Raw genomic sequence first — 17,828 nt, forward strand, 5'->3', positions numbered from 1 at the left:
CTCTCTCTCTGTCTATCTATCTATTTATCTATCTCTGTCATCTATGTATCATCTATGTATCATCTATCTATCTATCTATCTATCTATCTATCTATCTATCTATCATCATCTATTTATATATTATTTGTTTTCTCTTTATATACGATATGTGCTTAGTGAATAGCGTAGTGTCTGGGTCAATTAGTTTACATAGTAATACTTATTAAGTTCCTAATTTCTATCCCTTTTATCCAACCATTGATAAAACAAGTCCCAAGTTCGAAAATATTCTGTGTCTTCTTTTTCTCTTTATCATCAGTGTTAATCTGTCTATTTCTGCACAGTCCAATATTTTTTTAATTATATCTTCTTCTGTAAGCCACAGGACAGCTCTTGATGTGTGGGGGGTAGGAAGGAGTGGGAGGAACATCTGGGCTGGGGAGGGGGCTCTGAGGAGGAGAAATGGACCGATTCGGGATGCTGAATTGAGGAAGGGGGGGAGACACCCGCCGCTTGGCCTGCTAAGGGGCAGCCTGAGAAAATGCCCCTTCCTTTTTCCTCCTGCTCCTCTTTCTCCTCCCGAGATTCTGGCGCCAACAAAGCTGTCATCGAACCAGCATGAAATCGAGGCTGAATTACGTGGGGCACTTCGATAATTTTCTTTAAAGGGGATCGATCTTTCCATACTAGTAGCCCTCGACTTACGTTCATTTAGTGACCGTTCAAAGTTACAACGGCAATGAGAAAAGGGACCGGGGTGAAATCTACTTACCTTCCTTCCTTCCTACAGTCCTTCTGCGCATGCGCAAACACATTACATTACTTCCTGTTTAAAACACATTACTTCCTGTTTAAAACACATTACTTCCTGGTTAAAACCGGGAAGTAACCACACCGGGGCGGGTCCGCCATCGCTACCGGATCGCCGAACCACACACCACGATTGTTACCGGTTCACCCAATCCGGTCCGAACCGGGAGCATTTCACCCCTGAAAGGGACTATCGCCTTTTGCTATTTTCAACCGCTGTCTTCTTTGCATCCTGGCTTGTTGGGCAATTTACAGTTGGCCGGCTTCTCAGAACATACCAGGACAGGAGTACATTAAGTTCAGATGGTCGCTCCAGACCTTTAAATAGCAGGTTGAGGACGGATGCGTCATGAAATGATCACGGCCCAAAGCCCAAATGGGCGGAGGCAGTGTAGAAGTTGTAACGAGCAACGTGAAAGCCAACGCTTCAGCCAAGGAACAGCCCGTTGGCTTCAAGTCATCGGTTGTTAATCAACCCAAGGATGGACTCATGTTTCCAGCAAGCTAAACCAAAAGCACGCAGGGCCTTTTGCTCTTCCCGGGAAGATACAGTCATGCCGATATATATGAAGTTCGAAGCAAACGAACGTGGCTAGCGGCCTTCACTCAACTTCTGTTCTAACCCTTGCTTTTCTCTCCTGGGAACAGTGCGGCTCGTTGTTCTCGGATCCCGCTAATTGAGGCCGGGGGGGTTGGAGGTCATGAATTCTGGAGCTCTGGCTTCTGCAGCTGTTCCAAACCAAAACAGGCTGCCATCTGTTTTCTGTTTCCACTAGAGCAAATGATTTGGGTCTCGGAAGAAGCCAATTGAAGAAGAAGAAGAAGAAGAAGAAAGGAACTGGATTACAAACCAGCCCTTTGAAGCTGTTTGGGTTATAGAATCGTTTTTGGCATTGGATCACGCTTGGAGTACGGCTATGGGAGGGTGGAGGGCAGAGTGACAAAGCATCTGATTCGCATGAAGGCTGTCCCAGTTTCGCTCTCTTTTGGGTTTTTTTTGGGGGGGGGCTTGAAAAATTCTGAAATAGCAATAGCGCTTAGACTTATATACCGCTTCACAGTGCTTTACGTCCCTTTCTAAGCGGTTTACAGAGTCAGCCTCTTGGCCCCCAACAATCTGGATTCTCATTTTACCCACCTCGGAAGGATGGAAGGCTGAGTCAACCTTGAGCCAGTCAGGATCGAACTCCTGGCTGTGTGCAGAGTTAGCCTGCAATACTGCATTCTAACCCCTGAGAGAGAAGGAAGGGAGAGAAGGAAGGAAGGAAGGAGGGAGGGAGGGAGGGAGGGAGGGAGGGAGGGAAGGAAGGAAGGAAGGAAGGAAGGAAGGAAGGAAAGAAGGAAGGAAGGAAGGAAGGAAGGAAGGAAGGAAGGAAGGAAGGAAAACAGCAATAGCACTTAGACGTATATACCGCTTTACGGTGCTTTACAGCCTTCCTCTAAGCGGTTTACAGAGTCAGCCTCTTTCCCCCAACAATCCGGGTCCTCATTTTACCAACCTCGGAAGGATGGAAGGCTGAGTCAACCTTGAGCCTGGTGAGATTCGAACTGCCAAATTGCAGGCAGCCCACAGTCAGCCGAAGTAGCCTGCAATACTGCACTCTAACCATTGCGCCACCACAGCTCGTGCTAAATCAGCCTGTCAGTAGGATTGATCCCGAGGACATCCTATATCCTTGATCATTGAGGAAGGCTCTGAAGTTCAGTTATTTTGCTACGGACAATAGAAAGAAGGGACCGGACAACCCTTATGTCTATAACAGTATAGGCTCTCCTGTTTCAGCGGTGGGGTTGGACTAGAAGACCTCCAAGGTCCCTCCAACCTTAGGATGCTGTGTTCTATGATGTCAGTCCTTTTCAATGGAAAGCCAGCGTTTGATCCAGTTCTACAGAGGAATTATTGAGTCCGTCGTCTGCACCTCCATAACTGTCTGGTTTGGTTCTGCAACCCAACAAGACAGATACGGACTTCAGAGGATCATTAGAAGTGCAGAAAAAACAGTGGCTACGAACCTACCTTCCATGGAGGACTATGCACGAGTCAAAAAGAGGGCTGGGAAAATATCTACAGACCCCTCTCATCCTGGACATCAACTGTCTCAACTCCTACCCTCAAAACGACGCTATAGAGCACTGCACACCAGAACAACTAGACACAAGGACAGTTTTTTCCCCAACGCCATCACTCTGCTAAACAACTAATTCCCTCAACACTGTCAAACTATTTACTAAGTCTGCATTACTATTAATCTTCTCATCGTTCCCACCACCCACCTCCTTCCACTTATGACTGTATGACTGTAATTTTGTTGCTTGTTATCATTACGATTTATATCGATATTGTTTCCTGATTGCTTATTTGTACCCTATGACTATCGTTAAGCCTTGTACCTTATGATTCTTGATGAACGTATCTTTTCTTTCATGTACACCGAGAGCGTATGCATCAAGACAAATTCCTTGTGTGTCGAATCACACTTGGCCAATCAAGAATTCTATTCTACGATGGAAACGTATTTTACATTTTGCAAAATATGTTGCCTGAGAGGTTGCTAGTTCCCAGTCTTAAACTTGGTATGAACCAGATTTCTGGTCCTCTTCCAGAGATTTCTCTCCCCAACTAGACGTCTGATTCCTGCCCTCCCATCTTCTCGTCCCAGCCAAAAAAAAAATAAAAATGTGATATGGTTTCCCTCAATTTTTAAATGGGAAATTGAAAAACAATAAAAGAAATTAGCTTCTTTGAGGCCTGCAATACCGCTTAGCCGAAACCTTAGTTGACCTCACTTTGCATCTTGACTTGACTTCCTGTAAGCCCTTCTGCCAGAACAATTTTTTTAAAAAATGCAATTCATCAAAAGCTGTTCGGTCCTGCCCGCCGTTTTGTACGACGTTCGTTGGCCCTAATTAAAAGATGATTCAGCTTCGAATCCGGGATTTCTATTTTTCCATAGTCCAATCTCACTTCCATTCCTTGGAAAAGTTTCATCCAAGGCTGCAGAGGGCTGTCCATTGAAAATCTCCAGGTCTCTCGAATGACAAAGAAGACATTCTGGGTTTTACTATTGCTTCGTTATTAATATTGGCTTTCACGAAGACGAGAGTGCAAAGGAATTTGGACAGTGGAAAAACAATAAATCACACACAGGCTGCAAGTTTAAATTGCAAATGAGACAAAGACGAAATCTTTTGCTGTTCCCGCTTCGGAGTAATCAAAACCTCCTGACCAGTTCTAGTATCTTTATTTTTTTTTAAAAAAAGCAATATTATTCTAAAGGAATTGTAAAAAAAGAAGATGGGACACTTAGAGCCGTGATGGCAAACCTATGGCACGTGTGCCAGAAGTGTCACACAGCGTCCTCTCTGATGGCACGCGAGCCGTCGCCCCAGTTCAGCTTAGCCGCGCATGCGTGGAGGGGGCAGTTCAGCTGGTCTTCGGGTTCTGCTGAGAGTGGGGAACATGCGTGGGGCATGCATGTGCACGCATGTGCAGGGGCGGGGGGCACAGGGGGTCACACATGCATGCGTGAGGAGGAAGCACTGAGGCCGTGCGCGCATTGCATTTTGGGGGTTTGGACGTGCGCTTTGGGCACGCTTTGGTCACTCAGTCCAGAAACCATCACTGACTTAGACATTTGATTGAATTTGTAGGCCTTAAAGATAGTTCTCGACTTGCAACAGTTCATTTACTGACCTTTGAAAGTTATAACGACACTGGAAAAAAGCGACTATTATGACTATTTTTCACACTGGTGACGGTTGCACTATCCCCGTGGTCACGTGATCAAAATTCGGACATTTGGCAACTGGCTTGTATTTATGACGGTTGCAGTGCCCACCTTTGTGACCTTCTGACAAGCCAAGTCAATGGGGAAGCCAAATTCACTTAACCACCATGTTACTGTTCTGCCCCAGCAATGGACCCCAAAGAACGCAGCACGCACAAAGTCTGTACAAAACTTAAATTTACTAAAATAACTCAGTCTTTTTCAAACAAAGGCTGCTAATAAACTTTCTTAACAGCCTACAAGAAACCAAAGATAAAGCAATCACAATCTTACTAAGGTTGGCAGAAAGCCCAGAAGCAATTTGCAGAGAATCCAGACGCGAAGGAGAATGAACTAAAGTTGTTCCCTGCAAATTGCTTCAGTCGGCGTTCCTCCTTAAATAGGCTACGGGAGTGGCCAATTAGCCCCAAGCCTTACTCTCGAGGAGACCTCCTCCTGAGGAGCCACTCCTGTCTTTTGGCAGCTCTGCGTGCCCATGCATCGAGAAGAGGCTCCTCCTCTTCGTCCTCTTCACTTATGGGAGCTTCTGAAGGCCCTGGCTGAATCCCTGCCTCTGGCACCACATCTTCTCCAGCCTCCTCACTGTCTGACTTGAGTGCCAGCTGCACAGGCTGCTGGCAAATCACCACACCAGCCTCCTCGCTGTTGGAATCAGCTACAATCCGCACAGGCCACTGATGGGCCACAACAGTTACTAACTTAACAGCTGCAAACAATTCATTTAACAGCTGCGGCAGAAAGATGGTAAAATGGGGACAAAACTCGGTTAACAACTGTCTCGGTGAGCGACAGAAATTTCAGGCTGAATTGTGGTTGTAAGTTAAGGACCATCTGTATTATACAAACCTCAGCGTGCTTACTTAGCATTATTTATATTTCATTTGCTGGTGAAATACGATTTGCAAACGAATCCATTTAAAGATTGAATGAATAATTAGTTATAGGGTTTATGCGGAACAATTGACATGCAACCACAAGTATTTTGAGCAAAGGAAAATAATTAGATTGACATGAATATCATGCTTAGACAATGGAATATAACTCCCGTACCGACTGCTAAATTGATTATTCCTTTTCTAAAATCTCTTGGAAATGTAATTATTAGGTTGGCTCATTCTTCTTCCCCTGATGGCAATATGGTGAAGCCCAATAATTTTGGGGGAAAAAAATGCTTTATAATTACTTTTCCATCCTGCTGTCTTTCTATTCAATCTTTCTAAACTTTATATTTCTACAACTAGCTTCACATATGCTAACAACAGCTGTTAGAATACTCTGTGCTTTGCATTGGAAAGTAGAATGCATAATTCCTTCAGCAGAAAAATGGCGAATGAAATTCTGGAAATATGCCAGGATGTCTAAAATAACCTCATCTTTGAAAAATAAATCTGACGTAGATTTAATTTAACATTTTTGGACTCCCTTTTGACTTGTAGGACACTTGAAACTCGAGTGTCTCTTAATGTAATAGTTTTAACATATCACAGGTGATTTATTAAATAAGGACAGCACGTTTATTGACCAGATAATACTGCATTTTTTTCCCCACTTTCACTTATATTTTATAGCTTGCTGATTACTTGCTGATGTTTTCGACTCATACAGGAACTTGATTATAATAATGATTTCTCATTTTAAAAGAATTTGAGGAGCTGAAACAGGATGAGGATCTGTTGTTAAAATATTTAACTCGTTGGGTTACTTTCTGCTTTTTGAGGGGTCCCAAAAAAATGGAGCAGGCCTTCAAATGAGTTCCATTAGCCCACTATTTCTCAGCGCCAGAAATTTGAAGATGTGTGGACTTCAACTCCCAGAATTCCCAGCCAGTATGCTTAAAGTCGCTGAGGCTGAGAAGTATTGCATTGTGGAGTCCTTGGTACTCTCTGAGTCTTGCAGATGTTTCATTGCCTAAATAGGTAACATCCTAGCCTAGCACTGATGATGTTCCCTAGTTGGGTAATGAAACGCCTGAATTTTGGTCCGCCACCAGCCTCCAGAGCTGGCAGCAGAGTCGGACAGTGAGGAAGCTGGGGAGGAACAGGGGCCAATCCTGGAGTCTGGGGAAGGCTCGGATGAGGGCTCTACATCGGAGGCAGAGATGGGGCCAGGGCCATCTGGGAGTTTTGTGCGGACTCCGGAGCCTCAAGAGTCGGACATCCGTGAGGCAGCTGTTAGTGTTAGGGTTAGGGTCTATGTATGTTTAGAGCTGCCAGAAGGCAAGAACAGTTAGGACAAAAGGGGCGACTCGGGAGTAAGGCTTGGAGATAATTGGCCCCTCTCATAAGACATAAAGGTGGAGCAAAGGGACATGAGCCTTTGCAGGAAGCAACTTTGTTCATTCTGGTCGGTTTAAATTCCGAAGCTCCGTTTTGACTCTGTGCTCCGTGTGGCCTTGCAAAGCTAACTGCCAATTAGGTCTTTGGCAGCCTGTCAAGGGAGATAGTTAGTTATAGTTAGTTTATTGAATTTATATATGAATTTATATATATTTATCTCATATATATATATATGAGATAAAGGTGGGTGCTTATCAGCCTTATCCCGAAGGACTGTGGCAGACTTCTGTCGGACTCTTTACAAACTATTTGTGACTCATTATGGGCTGTGAATGAACAGAATAAAAAGGATTTTTGGGACTAATCGTGTACTTTTTACTGTCTCAGGAAACCTAGGTTAGAACAGGCCAAATCTGGTGCCAGCGGGTGATGAGATGCTGTTGAGCTTCCTCAGATTCTCACTGTCCCTTCTTGTCTTCTCTGTTGCGGTTGGTAAACAATTACCTCTGACTGCCTGTTCTTTTTCCACTCAGGTATCTCCATCTGACAAGCAGGATGCCACCTCTGAAGCTGAGCAGAAGCCTCCTGAAGATGATTCGGGAGACGAGGAGATGCTGAGCGGCGAGAAAGAAGAGGAGCAGACTTTCCTGGTCAACCTCTACAAGTTCATGAAAGAGCGTCACACGCCAATCGAGAGGGTGCCTCATCTTGGCTTTAAGCAAAGTAAGTTCTTGGCTGCCTTTTCCAAAAATGTGTGTGTGTGTGTGTGTGTATCAGTGGTGGGATTCTACCGGTTAGGACCGAACCGGTAGCTCCGACGATCAGCTGGGAGCGAACCGGTTCGTCCCGACGATCAGATGGACCCACCCACCTGCCCGCGCTATTTTCCTACCTTTATTTCCTCAGCTGATTCGCGTGGCAGAGCTGATTGCCGTGCGAATCAGCTGTTACTCCTCTGAAGACACCCAGAAGTGAAGATTTCTTCAAACTGTGCACAGTGCGCGTTAGGTACGGGCATGTGCGAAGCACGCGATCACCGAACTGGTGGTTAAACTGGAAGGATCTCACCACTGCCATGTGTCCATGTGCATCCCTGTTTCTCGTATATCTTGTGCTTTCCTCCGGCTACCTGTTGTATCAGGTAGTCTGTGTCTGTGGCTGTATTTGGGATTGGGAAGGCGGGGATAATAACTCTCAATTTTACAGAGTCATCCTGGCTTTTAGGACAGCCTGGTTTTTATGCCACTCTGGGCAATTCACAATTTAAAGGTTTTAGCTTAAGCCATGCATTATCTCTTACCTCTCTATGGTTTTTGGCTGTTATCTGATGTTTCTCTGTCTCTTTTCTTTCTTTCTTTCTTTCTTTCTTTCTTTCTTTCTTTCTTTCTTTCTTTCTTTCTTTCTTTCTTTCTTCCTTCCTTCCTTCCTTCCTTCCTTCCTTCCTTCCTTCCTTCCTTCCTTCCTTCTTTCTTTCTTTCTTTCTTTTTGACAAGTTTTATTGGCTTTCCCCCCAATACACACCCACATATTTTGTGAAACAGAGTATTGACCATATCATATCATATCATATATAATTCATCCTATCCAAATATATTTTACTTAGTTACAGTTTCTGCCAAAGTGTTCTTTTTCCATATTTGTTAATCAAATCTTAATTTTTCCATTCTTGTTTTTCTAAACAGTATCTTCTTTCACTCTCGAATTCTATTTTTTCTATTCTTAATCATATACATTCCCCTTTAATTTTATTTTTTATTAATTCAATCTTTATCTTAATATATTTAAACATGTTCGGGGATGCCTTTCTTCCATTTCATCTTTTTTGTTTTACAGCAATCTTTCTTCGCTTTCTCTTCCTCTCCCTCCCTTCTTTTGTCCTTCCTATCTTCTTCTTCCCTCCTCTCCCATTCCTTCTCTACTTTCCCTTCCTTTCTCCCTCTCCTCCTTTCCTCCCCACCTATCTAACCTTCCCGATTTAAAGGTTTTAGCTTAAGCCATGCATTATCTCTTACCTCTCTATGATTTTTGGCTGTTATCTGATGTTTCTCTCTCTCTCTCTTTTTTCTTTTTAACAGTTAATCTGTTTAAAATCTACAAAGCTGTGGAAAAACTCGGAGCTTACGAACTGGTAAGAAAGCGAAAATCAAATTCACTGTTTGGGGGGGAAAAAAGGGTGTGTGTGAAATGACTTGAGGATTTTTTTTGGCAGAACAAGACATGATTCTTAATTAGAGTTAGTCCTGGATTTATAGCTGGTTGCTTACTCAGTGTTCAAAGTTACAACAGACCCCCAAAAAAGGAATTTAGGACCCCAGATTTGGAGTTCTGGCATCCGGGCACCCCCTGATTCTTATTTAATCCATCTGCCCGTTGACCTTGGTTGATCTGGAAAGATCTCCTCAACATGGTCAAATCATAGATTTAAATGTTAGTTGAAGTTCTCAAAAAACAACAACACAGGGTTATAGACTAAAGTATCTCAGAGCCCTGGTGGCGCAGCAGACTAAACCACTGTTATTAACATCTGCTGCCTGCAATTACTGCAAGTTCAAATCTCACCAGGCTCAAGGTTGACTCAGCCTTCCATCCTTTCTAAGGTAGGTGAAATGAGGACCCAGTTTGTGGGGGCAATAAGCTGACTTTGTATAAATATACAAAAGTATGAAGGCTATTGCTTAATACATTGTAAGCCACCCTGAGTCTCCGGAGAAGGGTGGCATATAAATCAAATTAAAAAGAAGAAGAAGAAGAGGAAAACAGAGCAACAAAGATGATAAGGGGTTTGGAAGCTACGATGGTGAACGTCTATGGAACTTCTCAGTCATCCAGATCATGGTTGTTCCAAAGGTAATTTTTCAAGAGGCAACTGGACTTTCTGGTTTTTCTTTGAAGACGTTTCGCTTCTCATCCAAGAAGCTTCTTCAGCTCTGACTGGATGGTGGGGAATCGAAGGATTTTCACCCTCCAGTCAGAGCTGAAGAAGCTTCTTGGATGAGAAGCGAAACGTCTTCAAAGAAAAACCAGAAAGTCCAGTCGCCTCTGGAGTCCTCGGAGAGTGAGCAGCATAGAAATATGAATAATAGATAAATAAATAAGTCAAGCTTGGCTGAGGGAGAAGAACCTCCACAGGTGAACCTGATAGTTCCTGGGCTGTGGCTGCTCCAAAAACCTGATTTGCGTTGGATCTGGCTAGGACTTGAAAAGGAGACCACTAGGAAATCCCAGGAGTCCAGACTACAAAGTTCAAAGGTTTTTATTTTACCTGTCTTTCAGGTGACAGGGAGACGTCTTTGGAAAAACGTTTACGACATGTTGGGAGGCAGCCCGGGAAGTACCAGCGCTGCCACTTGTACCCGGCGACATTACGAGAGGTATTACTCGCAAATGTTCTCCCCCTTTTTTTTTTACAAGAGGGAGGAATGGGCGCTAGTTGTGTTTTGTAAAATTGTAGAGGTTGTCAGCCTTGCGAGGTAGTGCAGACAAGAAGCACATGGAAAGTATCAGCCGTAACTTTACTGCAAGGTGCGTTAACAAAATCTTGTAAGTCTGAAAATGCCTCTTTCTCCCTCCCTCACCTGTACATCCAAGAAACTAGGGAGGGTCCCTTCTGAGGTGTTTGCCACATCCCGATTCCTTCTGCAGACTCAGCTTCCCCCTTTCTCTGTCTTCTAGTTGGTGTCTCTTCCTCCTGTCCCCCAAGGCCATTCCCACAGACTATTACAGATGCTGTTCTTAGTCTCTAAGGCAGGGGTCCTCAAACTTTTTAAGCAGGGGGCCAATTCATGGTCCCTCAGACTGTTTGGGGTCTGGACCAGCTGGATGGGTGTGGCTAGGTGGTCATGTGACTGGGCGGGCATGGCCAATTTACTTATTTTTTTTATAAAAGTTTTTTTAAATTTTATAGACACATACAATACATAATCGCTCATTCAGTGCTTCATCTGAGTACATCTTTTGTGTCTTCTTCTTACTCCTCCAATATTTATCATATCTTAATATTATCATTTAATTTATTATAGCATTTCTCCCACATTTCTTACTTTTCTATTAATACGTTTATCTATCTTCTTTCTCCTCTTTCTTCTTCACTCATTTCTTTCTTTCTTTCTTTTTCTTTCTTTTTTTATCATTTATTGGATTTGTAGACCGCCCTACTCCCGAAGGACTCAGCCACAAAATAAAACACATAAATACAAAATTTCATTACAACATTACCCTATATATATATATATATATATATATATATATATATATATATATATATATATATATATATATATATATATATATATTTTCTCTAACCAATGATAAAATTGCCCCCTTAAAATATTCCGATCCCTCTCTTTCTTTAATTGTCAAAGTCAATCTATTCATTTCTGCACAATCCAATATTTTCTTAATTACTTCTCCCTCTGTAGGAATTTTCTCTGCTTTCCACATTGCGCAAATACTATCCTCGCTGCAGTTATAACATGTATAATCAAATATGTATTTTCTTTACTAAATTTCTCTGGTAAGATACCCAATAGGAACAGTTCAGTTTTAAATCCATATGTTGTTGTATCTCTCTCTCTCTCTCTCTCTCTCTCTCTCTCTCTCTCTCTCTCTCTCTCTCTCTCTCTCTCTCTCTCTCTCTCTGTCTCCCTCTGTCTCCCTCTGTCTCTGTCTCTCTGTCTCTTTCTGTCTCTGTCACTCTCTCTGTCTCTGTCTCTTTCTATCTCTGTCACTCTCTCTGTCTCTCTCTGTCTCTGTCTCTGTCTCTCTCTGTCTCTGTCACTCTCTGTCTCCCTCTGTCTCTGTCTCTTTCTGTCTCTGTCACTCTCTCTGTCTCTCCCTGTCTCTGTCTCTGTCTCTCTGTCTCTTTTCTTTCTCTGTCACCCTCTCTGTCTCTCTCTCTCTCTCTCTCTTTCTGTCTCTGTCACTCTCTCTGTCTCTCTCTGTCTCTATTTCTGTCTCCCTCTGTCTCTCTCTCTCTCTCCGTCTCTCTGTCTCTCTCTCCCGGCATCCAGAAGGCGGGTGGGGGCCAGTGGGTAGGCGGTGCGATGTGGGCGGGGCATCCTCATAGTCCTGCACGGGCCAGATTAATAGCTTCGGCAGGCCGTATCCAGCCCGCAGGTCGTAGTTTGAGGACCCCTGGTCTAAGGGGTGAGGGGGCTGACAAATTGAGGAAACAATGGCCATCCTTTCCACAACCAGCAGGGTCTTCCTTAAATCCTATAAGTGTGCATTTTTTAAGGGAGGGAATAAAATGGCATTACTGATGTATTCTGTACCCCCTGTTGCCAGAACACATCTGGAGCACGGCCATTAATTTCTCCTTCTCCCCGACATCTGCTTTACAGGCTGGTCCTCCCGTACGTCCGACACTTGAAAGGGGAGGATGACAAGCCGCTGCCCCCAGTCAAGCCTCGAAAACAGTACAAGATCTCCAAGGAGCCGAAGGGGGATCGTGTGGCGGAGAAGAAGAGAACGAAGAAAGAGAAGATGAGAGATCCGGTAAGGAGGCTGTTTTTTCTCCCCATCCAATGTTGCTTTCTAGCATGCTGAACAAGACATATACCTAGAGGCAGCCAGCCAGGAGGATGTCAAAACAGTTAAGACGGGGGTCACCACGAAACCTTGACTGTTTGTGTGCACATAACAACAACAACAACAACAAAAAGTTAAGGTTTCTATGGCATGGTGGTGCCCGCCATCTTGACTTTTTTGACCCGTCTCAGCGGACTCTGCTACGATGTATCCACAATGGTTATGAATTCACACGAAAAAGGATCAAGGGATTTGTTTCTTTAATATGTCCAACCAATAATGAGTAACAATTCGGTGGAAACTTTAATATGTAAGACTTAGTAAGACCACACCTAGAATACTTCATCCAGTTTTGGTCACCACACTATAAAAAAGACGTTGAGACTCGAGAAAGAGTGCAGAGAAGAGCAACCAAGATGATTTAGGGGACTGGAGGCTCAAACATATGATGAACGGTTGCAGGAACTGGGCATGGCTAGTCTAGGGAAGAGAAGGACCAGGGGAGACAGGATAGCATCTTCCAATATTTGAGGGTTGCCACAGAGAGGAGGAAGGGGGTCAAGCTATTTTCCAAAGCACCCGAAGGCCAGACAAGGAACAATGGATGGAAACTGATCAAGGAGAGATTCAACCTGGAAATAAGGAGGAATTTTCCAAAAGGGAAAATGTATATTTAATTATTCATGTATTAACCGCAGCTAGAATTGTATTTGCACAACATTGGAAAAGTGGAGAGATTCCCGTTGAAGAGAAGGTGATAAGGAAAATATTAGAATGCGCAGAAATGAGCAGATTAACACTAGCAATTAAGGAGAAAGAGCAAACTGAATATTATATGATATGGGAAGTATTTTATCAAAGGAGTTCGGAAAGGAAGAAGGATAAAGAATAAGTAGAAAATATATTGAAATAAAGATATACATAAGATGAAAATTGTCAGTATATGCATGATGAGAATAAGGATGTTTAATGTTAATATGGTATCATCACCAGAAGATACTAAGAAGAAAATGGAGAGCTTTACAATGTTTAAATGTTTCATATATTATAATATTAAGTTTAGTTTTTATTTATTTATTTAGCGTATGGCTGGTCACACACAATATTAAAACACTTCATTTTTACAGGTTAAAACATTTAAAACAATTTTAAAAAAAGCAGTAAGAAAACCTAAGAGGAAAACAGAAATAATATTTCAGAGTTTAATATCGAGTTTGGAGATCCTGTCGTTGTTACGCAGAAGAAGTCCCTAAAATCTCCTGGATACCTTCTGTTAGAGCATTCCCTCACTATATGTTGGATAGTCTGTCGTTTACTATTAAGTTTAGAGAAATAATGTGAATGTGAAAGATGTAGCAAATGAGGAACGATGTTGCACAGAGATGCTTGAACCCAGATGACGAACTGCCTAAGAAAAGATGGGATGTTTATCTTTGTAATTAAAAAAAAAAAACTTTTTATAAAAAAGACGGGACAACCAACTTTATTACAGAATACGTACAGAACACTCCATCTTGTCTCCCCTCGTCAATTAAATATTCTCCTTTCATTGCAGAGTTTGCCGGAGAAAGTGAGGCCGGATGTTGCTTTGGTCTCCAAACCTCCCAACGTTACGGAGCCGATTCAGCCCCGGGAGCAAACCGAAGGGCGCCTCTCCCTTCCAAACAGCCGAGAGATGGCCGAGACTCTGCCTGCCGCCAGCTGCCTTGGAAACTGTCAGTCCCATGGTTGCTCCGAAGCCTACACTCGTCTCTTCTCAAGCTTCTACTTCAAGGGGAACAATGGCATCATGTCTCCCTTGGCGAAGAAGAAGCTCCTGGCACAGGTGAGCCAGGATGAATGTTTGTACGCGCATGAGAAGAAGCATCTCAGCCACTGTCCCGAATACAAGAAGATCAGGATCCGGGAAATACCAGCCTTGGACTCCGAGGTTGGTCGTTTGCAGAAAGAGGCCCCAAAGACAGGAGCAGAGATGAATGGTTCCAGCAGTTCTCCAGGTCCTTCCCAGGTTGGAAAAACCAATGAAGGTTTGATGAAAGTTCCTCCAGGTTTCAAGGAGGGCCCGGGGTCCATGAAAGCGGAGGAGGAAAGCTCTGGAGCTCACCTGTCTACTGGGCCACCTGTCTTTCGTGGCTACTTCCACACCTCCTCCAGCAGCACCATCTTGAAACCCGTCAGCGGCCTTCGAGGGCCGGTGGAATATTATTCCAGCTTGAAGGATCTCTCTGTGACTTCTCCAGCTTATTCTAAGCCTGGAAAAGATGCCCTGGTCGCAGCTGGATCTCAGAAGAAGCAGGAGAGCTTGGAAGACCAACCTGAAGATCTCCGCAGGAAGTCAAGTCAACCTTGGAAAGCGGACCATCAACGCTCTTCCGCCTTCCAGGCAAGTACCCTGAGCACCAAGGCAGGGTCTCCCCCATTTCAACCGGTCAAGGCCTCCTGGGTCCCACCTGTGGTCAACCTGGCCAAAGTCAGTCCACAGGTCTCCAAGAACGGAGGGCCATCTGTGTCTCCGGGCCAGGTGAGCATCCCCGTGCAGAAGAAAAGAGCTTCAGAGGAGGACTATTTCTTGCATGGCAAGAAACTCAAGGCGGTGTCGCCCTTCGTCAAGGAGGTAGACTCGAACAGTAGCCTGGATCAAGGAACACCGCCCGGCGGGCAGCCAGGGATAGCGAAACCGAAAGCAACGGTGGCAGGGTCCAGATTTCCAGTAGCTCACATGCCTCAGATCCAGGACATGTACAAGGGCACGATGCTGAGGTTGCCCGTTAACTTTAGCAGCCCAGGAGAACATCTCAAGGAACAGGCCCCTTCGCTGATCCAGTCTCTCTCCATCAACCCGTTCATTATCCCCGCCTTCCCAACCCCACTATTAACTGCGTCCATCCAACCGTCGGATCTGGGTCAGTCTCTGGGCGCCAGCCTCGTCCACTACCCCACTTCGTACGACAGCGCACTACGCCACCGGCTGTACCCAGTGTCGACGTGGCACAGCCAGCCGACCTACGCTTCTGCCCATGTCCCGTCCTACCATCGGAACACCAAGCTGTAGCCCACCCCCCCTCCCCCGCATGGACCCTCAGGGACTCGCCACGTTTGAGAGCCCGCATGACGTTTGAGAGCCTGCGCGAGGGACGTGCGAACTCCACGCCCGCGGCATTTCGACATTTCGATTCCCCTGCTTTTCCGAGCTCTTATGTAGGTTCCTACAAAACAGGACCATGTGACTTTTATTTTTTTTTAAACTGCTCAAACGATGAACTGTCTTTGTATCTGACATGGTATGCAAATAACTTGTGCTTTAAAAAAAAAAAACCAACCTTAGAGGGAACAAAGTTCTTATAAACAGAGATTTATATCTGTGTACGGCGTGGGCCTAATTTCCTTCTAATTTGCCCATTGTTCATAAGCTGCTTCAAATGCTGCTGGCATATCCAAGGGACTAGCCCTCAAGAGAATCATGTGTGCTATGGGATGGAGGTGGAATTGGGGAGTGAGTGAAGCCCTGTTTAATGACCAACAGGTGGCATTATGTGCCCTAAGCTTTGTAATAAATTCCGGATGTTGCTTAACCCCATAGAAAGGAATGAGCTTCATATAAAGAACGGTTGCAGGAACTGGGGATGTCTAGTTTAATGAAAAGAAGGACTAGGAGAGACATGATAGCAGTGTCCCAATATCTCAGGGGCTGCCCCAAAGGAGAGGGAGTCAAGCTATTCTCCAAAGCACCTGAGGGTAGAACAATAAGCAATGGGTGGAAACTAATCAAGGAGAGAAAAAACTTAGAACTAAGGAGAAATTTCCTGACAGTGAGAACAATTAATCAGTGGAACAACTTGCCACCAGAAGTTGTGAATGCTCCAACACTGGAAGTTTTTAAAAGATGTTGGATAACCATTTATCTGAAGTGGTGTAGGATTTTCTGCCTAAGCAGGGGGTTGGACTAGAAGACCTCCAAGGGTCCCTTCCAACTCTGTTATTCTATTCTAAGTCTGAAGAGTAGGTGACAGGAACAATCAACGTTTGTTAAAAAAAAAAAAAACAACCAATGCGCACAATTTGAATTTTGAGAGCACGTTATGGGCATTCTCCAGAAAAGAGCTGCCAGTTGCAAAGCTGTTGCTTTTAGACAAAGGGCTCAGCAGCTTTGCTGGATATCCAGTTTTGGGTTGATCAGAAATTCAGCCTGGACACATCTTTTCTTTTTTTTTCTTTTTTTTAAAAAAGTCTTGATTGGAATTATGCACACACGGTATATATGTTTATTGTAAAAAGGAAAGAGTGCCGATTGCCGATATATTCTTGTATTTCAATATAAAAAAAACCCTATAAAATAACAGAAGGGAATTCATTAGCAGTAATTATTGTTTTAATGGTTAAAGAATCAGGCTAGAAACCAGGAGACGGGGAGTTCTAGTCCCTCTCTAGGCATGAAAGCCCGCTGGGTGACTTTGGGCCAATCACCAGGAGACGGGGAGTTCTAGTCCCACCTTAGGCAGGAAAGCCAACTGGGTGATTTTGGGCCAATCACCGGGAGGCAGTGAGTTCTAGTCCCACCTTAGGCATGAAAGCCAGCTGGGTGACTTTGGGCCAATCACTAGGAGACAGGGAGTTCTAGTCCAGTCTTAGGCATGAAAGCCCGCTGGGTGATTTTGGGCCAATCACCAGGAGACAGTGAGTTCTAGTCCCGCCCTAGGCAGGAAAACCAACTGGGTGACTTTGGGCCAATCACCAGGAGACAGTGAGTTCTAGTCCCGCCTTAGGCAGGAAAGCCAGCTGGGTGACTTTGGGCCAATCACCAGGAGACGGTGAGTTCTAGTCCCACCTTAGGCAGGAAAACCAACTGGGTGACTTTGGGCCAATCACCAGGAGACGGTGAGTTCTAGTCCCGCCTTAGGCATGAAAGCCAGCTGGGTGATTTATAATAGGCTATTGAAGCAGAGGGAAGACCTGCGGGAGTGCAAGGCCAGGTACCGGCGCCTGGAGGCTCAGCGGGCTGAGATGGTCAGCCAGTTCCAGGCCATGATGCAGTCCCACTGGAACGAGGCCCTCCGGCTCTTCCCCACCAGCGGCACTTCCCTCCAGCCTTCGCCCAAAGCCCCCCACCAGGAGGCCGAAGCGGACCCCAAGTCGGAATTTCTCCCCACTCCAACCCACACAAAAAGACCCCAAAGGGGGAGACTCCCTGCAGCAACACAAGCATTCATTGCACATATCTGTCCCGGGAGCGTAGTTTGAGGACCCCTGATTTAGTGCAATATTAAAAATACAAATAATTTTTCCTGCGGACCACCAAAATTTTCTCGTGGACCACCAGTGGTCCACGGACCACCAGTTGGTGACCTTTGTGCTAGAAGACCTCAAGGTTCTTTCCAAACCTAATATTCTTATGTTCTGTCAAACTTTTGACTGTTGCAGTGGAGTCATACCAGGTGCAAGGAAATCC

The 17,828-nt window shown here is 44.6% G+C and overlaps 1 protein-coding gene across 1 annotated transcript in view; it reads left to right on the top strand.

Moving 5' to 3' along the window:
* The window catches only part of ARID5A (AT-rich interaction domain 5A), a 45,408-nt gene extending 28,679 nt beyond the window's left edge, over window positions 1-16,729 (top strand). The window contains exons 3-7 of the mRNA XM_060683299.2: window positions 7,387-7,576; window positions 8,929-8,981; window positions 10,127-10,224; window positions 12,196-12,349; window positions 13,938-16,729. Of these exons, the coding sequence (XP_060539282.2) occupies window positions 7,387-7,576; window positions 8,929-8,981; window positions 10,127-10,224; window positions 12,196-12,349; window positions 13,938-15,434 (1,992 nt within the window). The 3' untranslated portion in view covers window positions 15,435-16,729. The remainder of the gene's footprint in view (window positions 1-7,386; window positions 7,577-8,928; window positions 8,982-10,126; window positions 10,225-12,195; window positions 12,350-13,937) is intronic.
* The last annotated feature ends 1,099 nt before the right edge of the window (window positions 16,730-17,828 follow it).

This window comes from Pantherophis guttatus, chromosome 9 (assembly GCF_059756535.1).
Source record: "Pantherophis guttatus breed Tessera chromosome 9, ASM5975653v1, whole genome shotgun sequence".
Lineage (NCBI taxonomy): Eukaryota > Metazoa > Chordata > Lepidosauria > Squamata > Colubridae > Pantherophis > Pantherophis guttatus.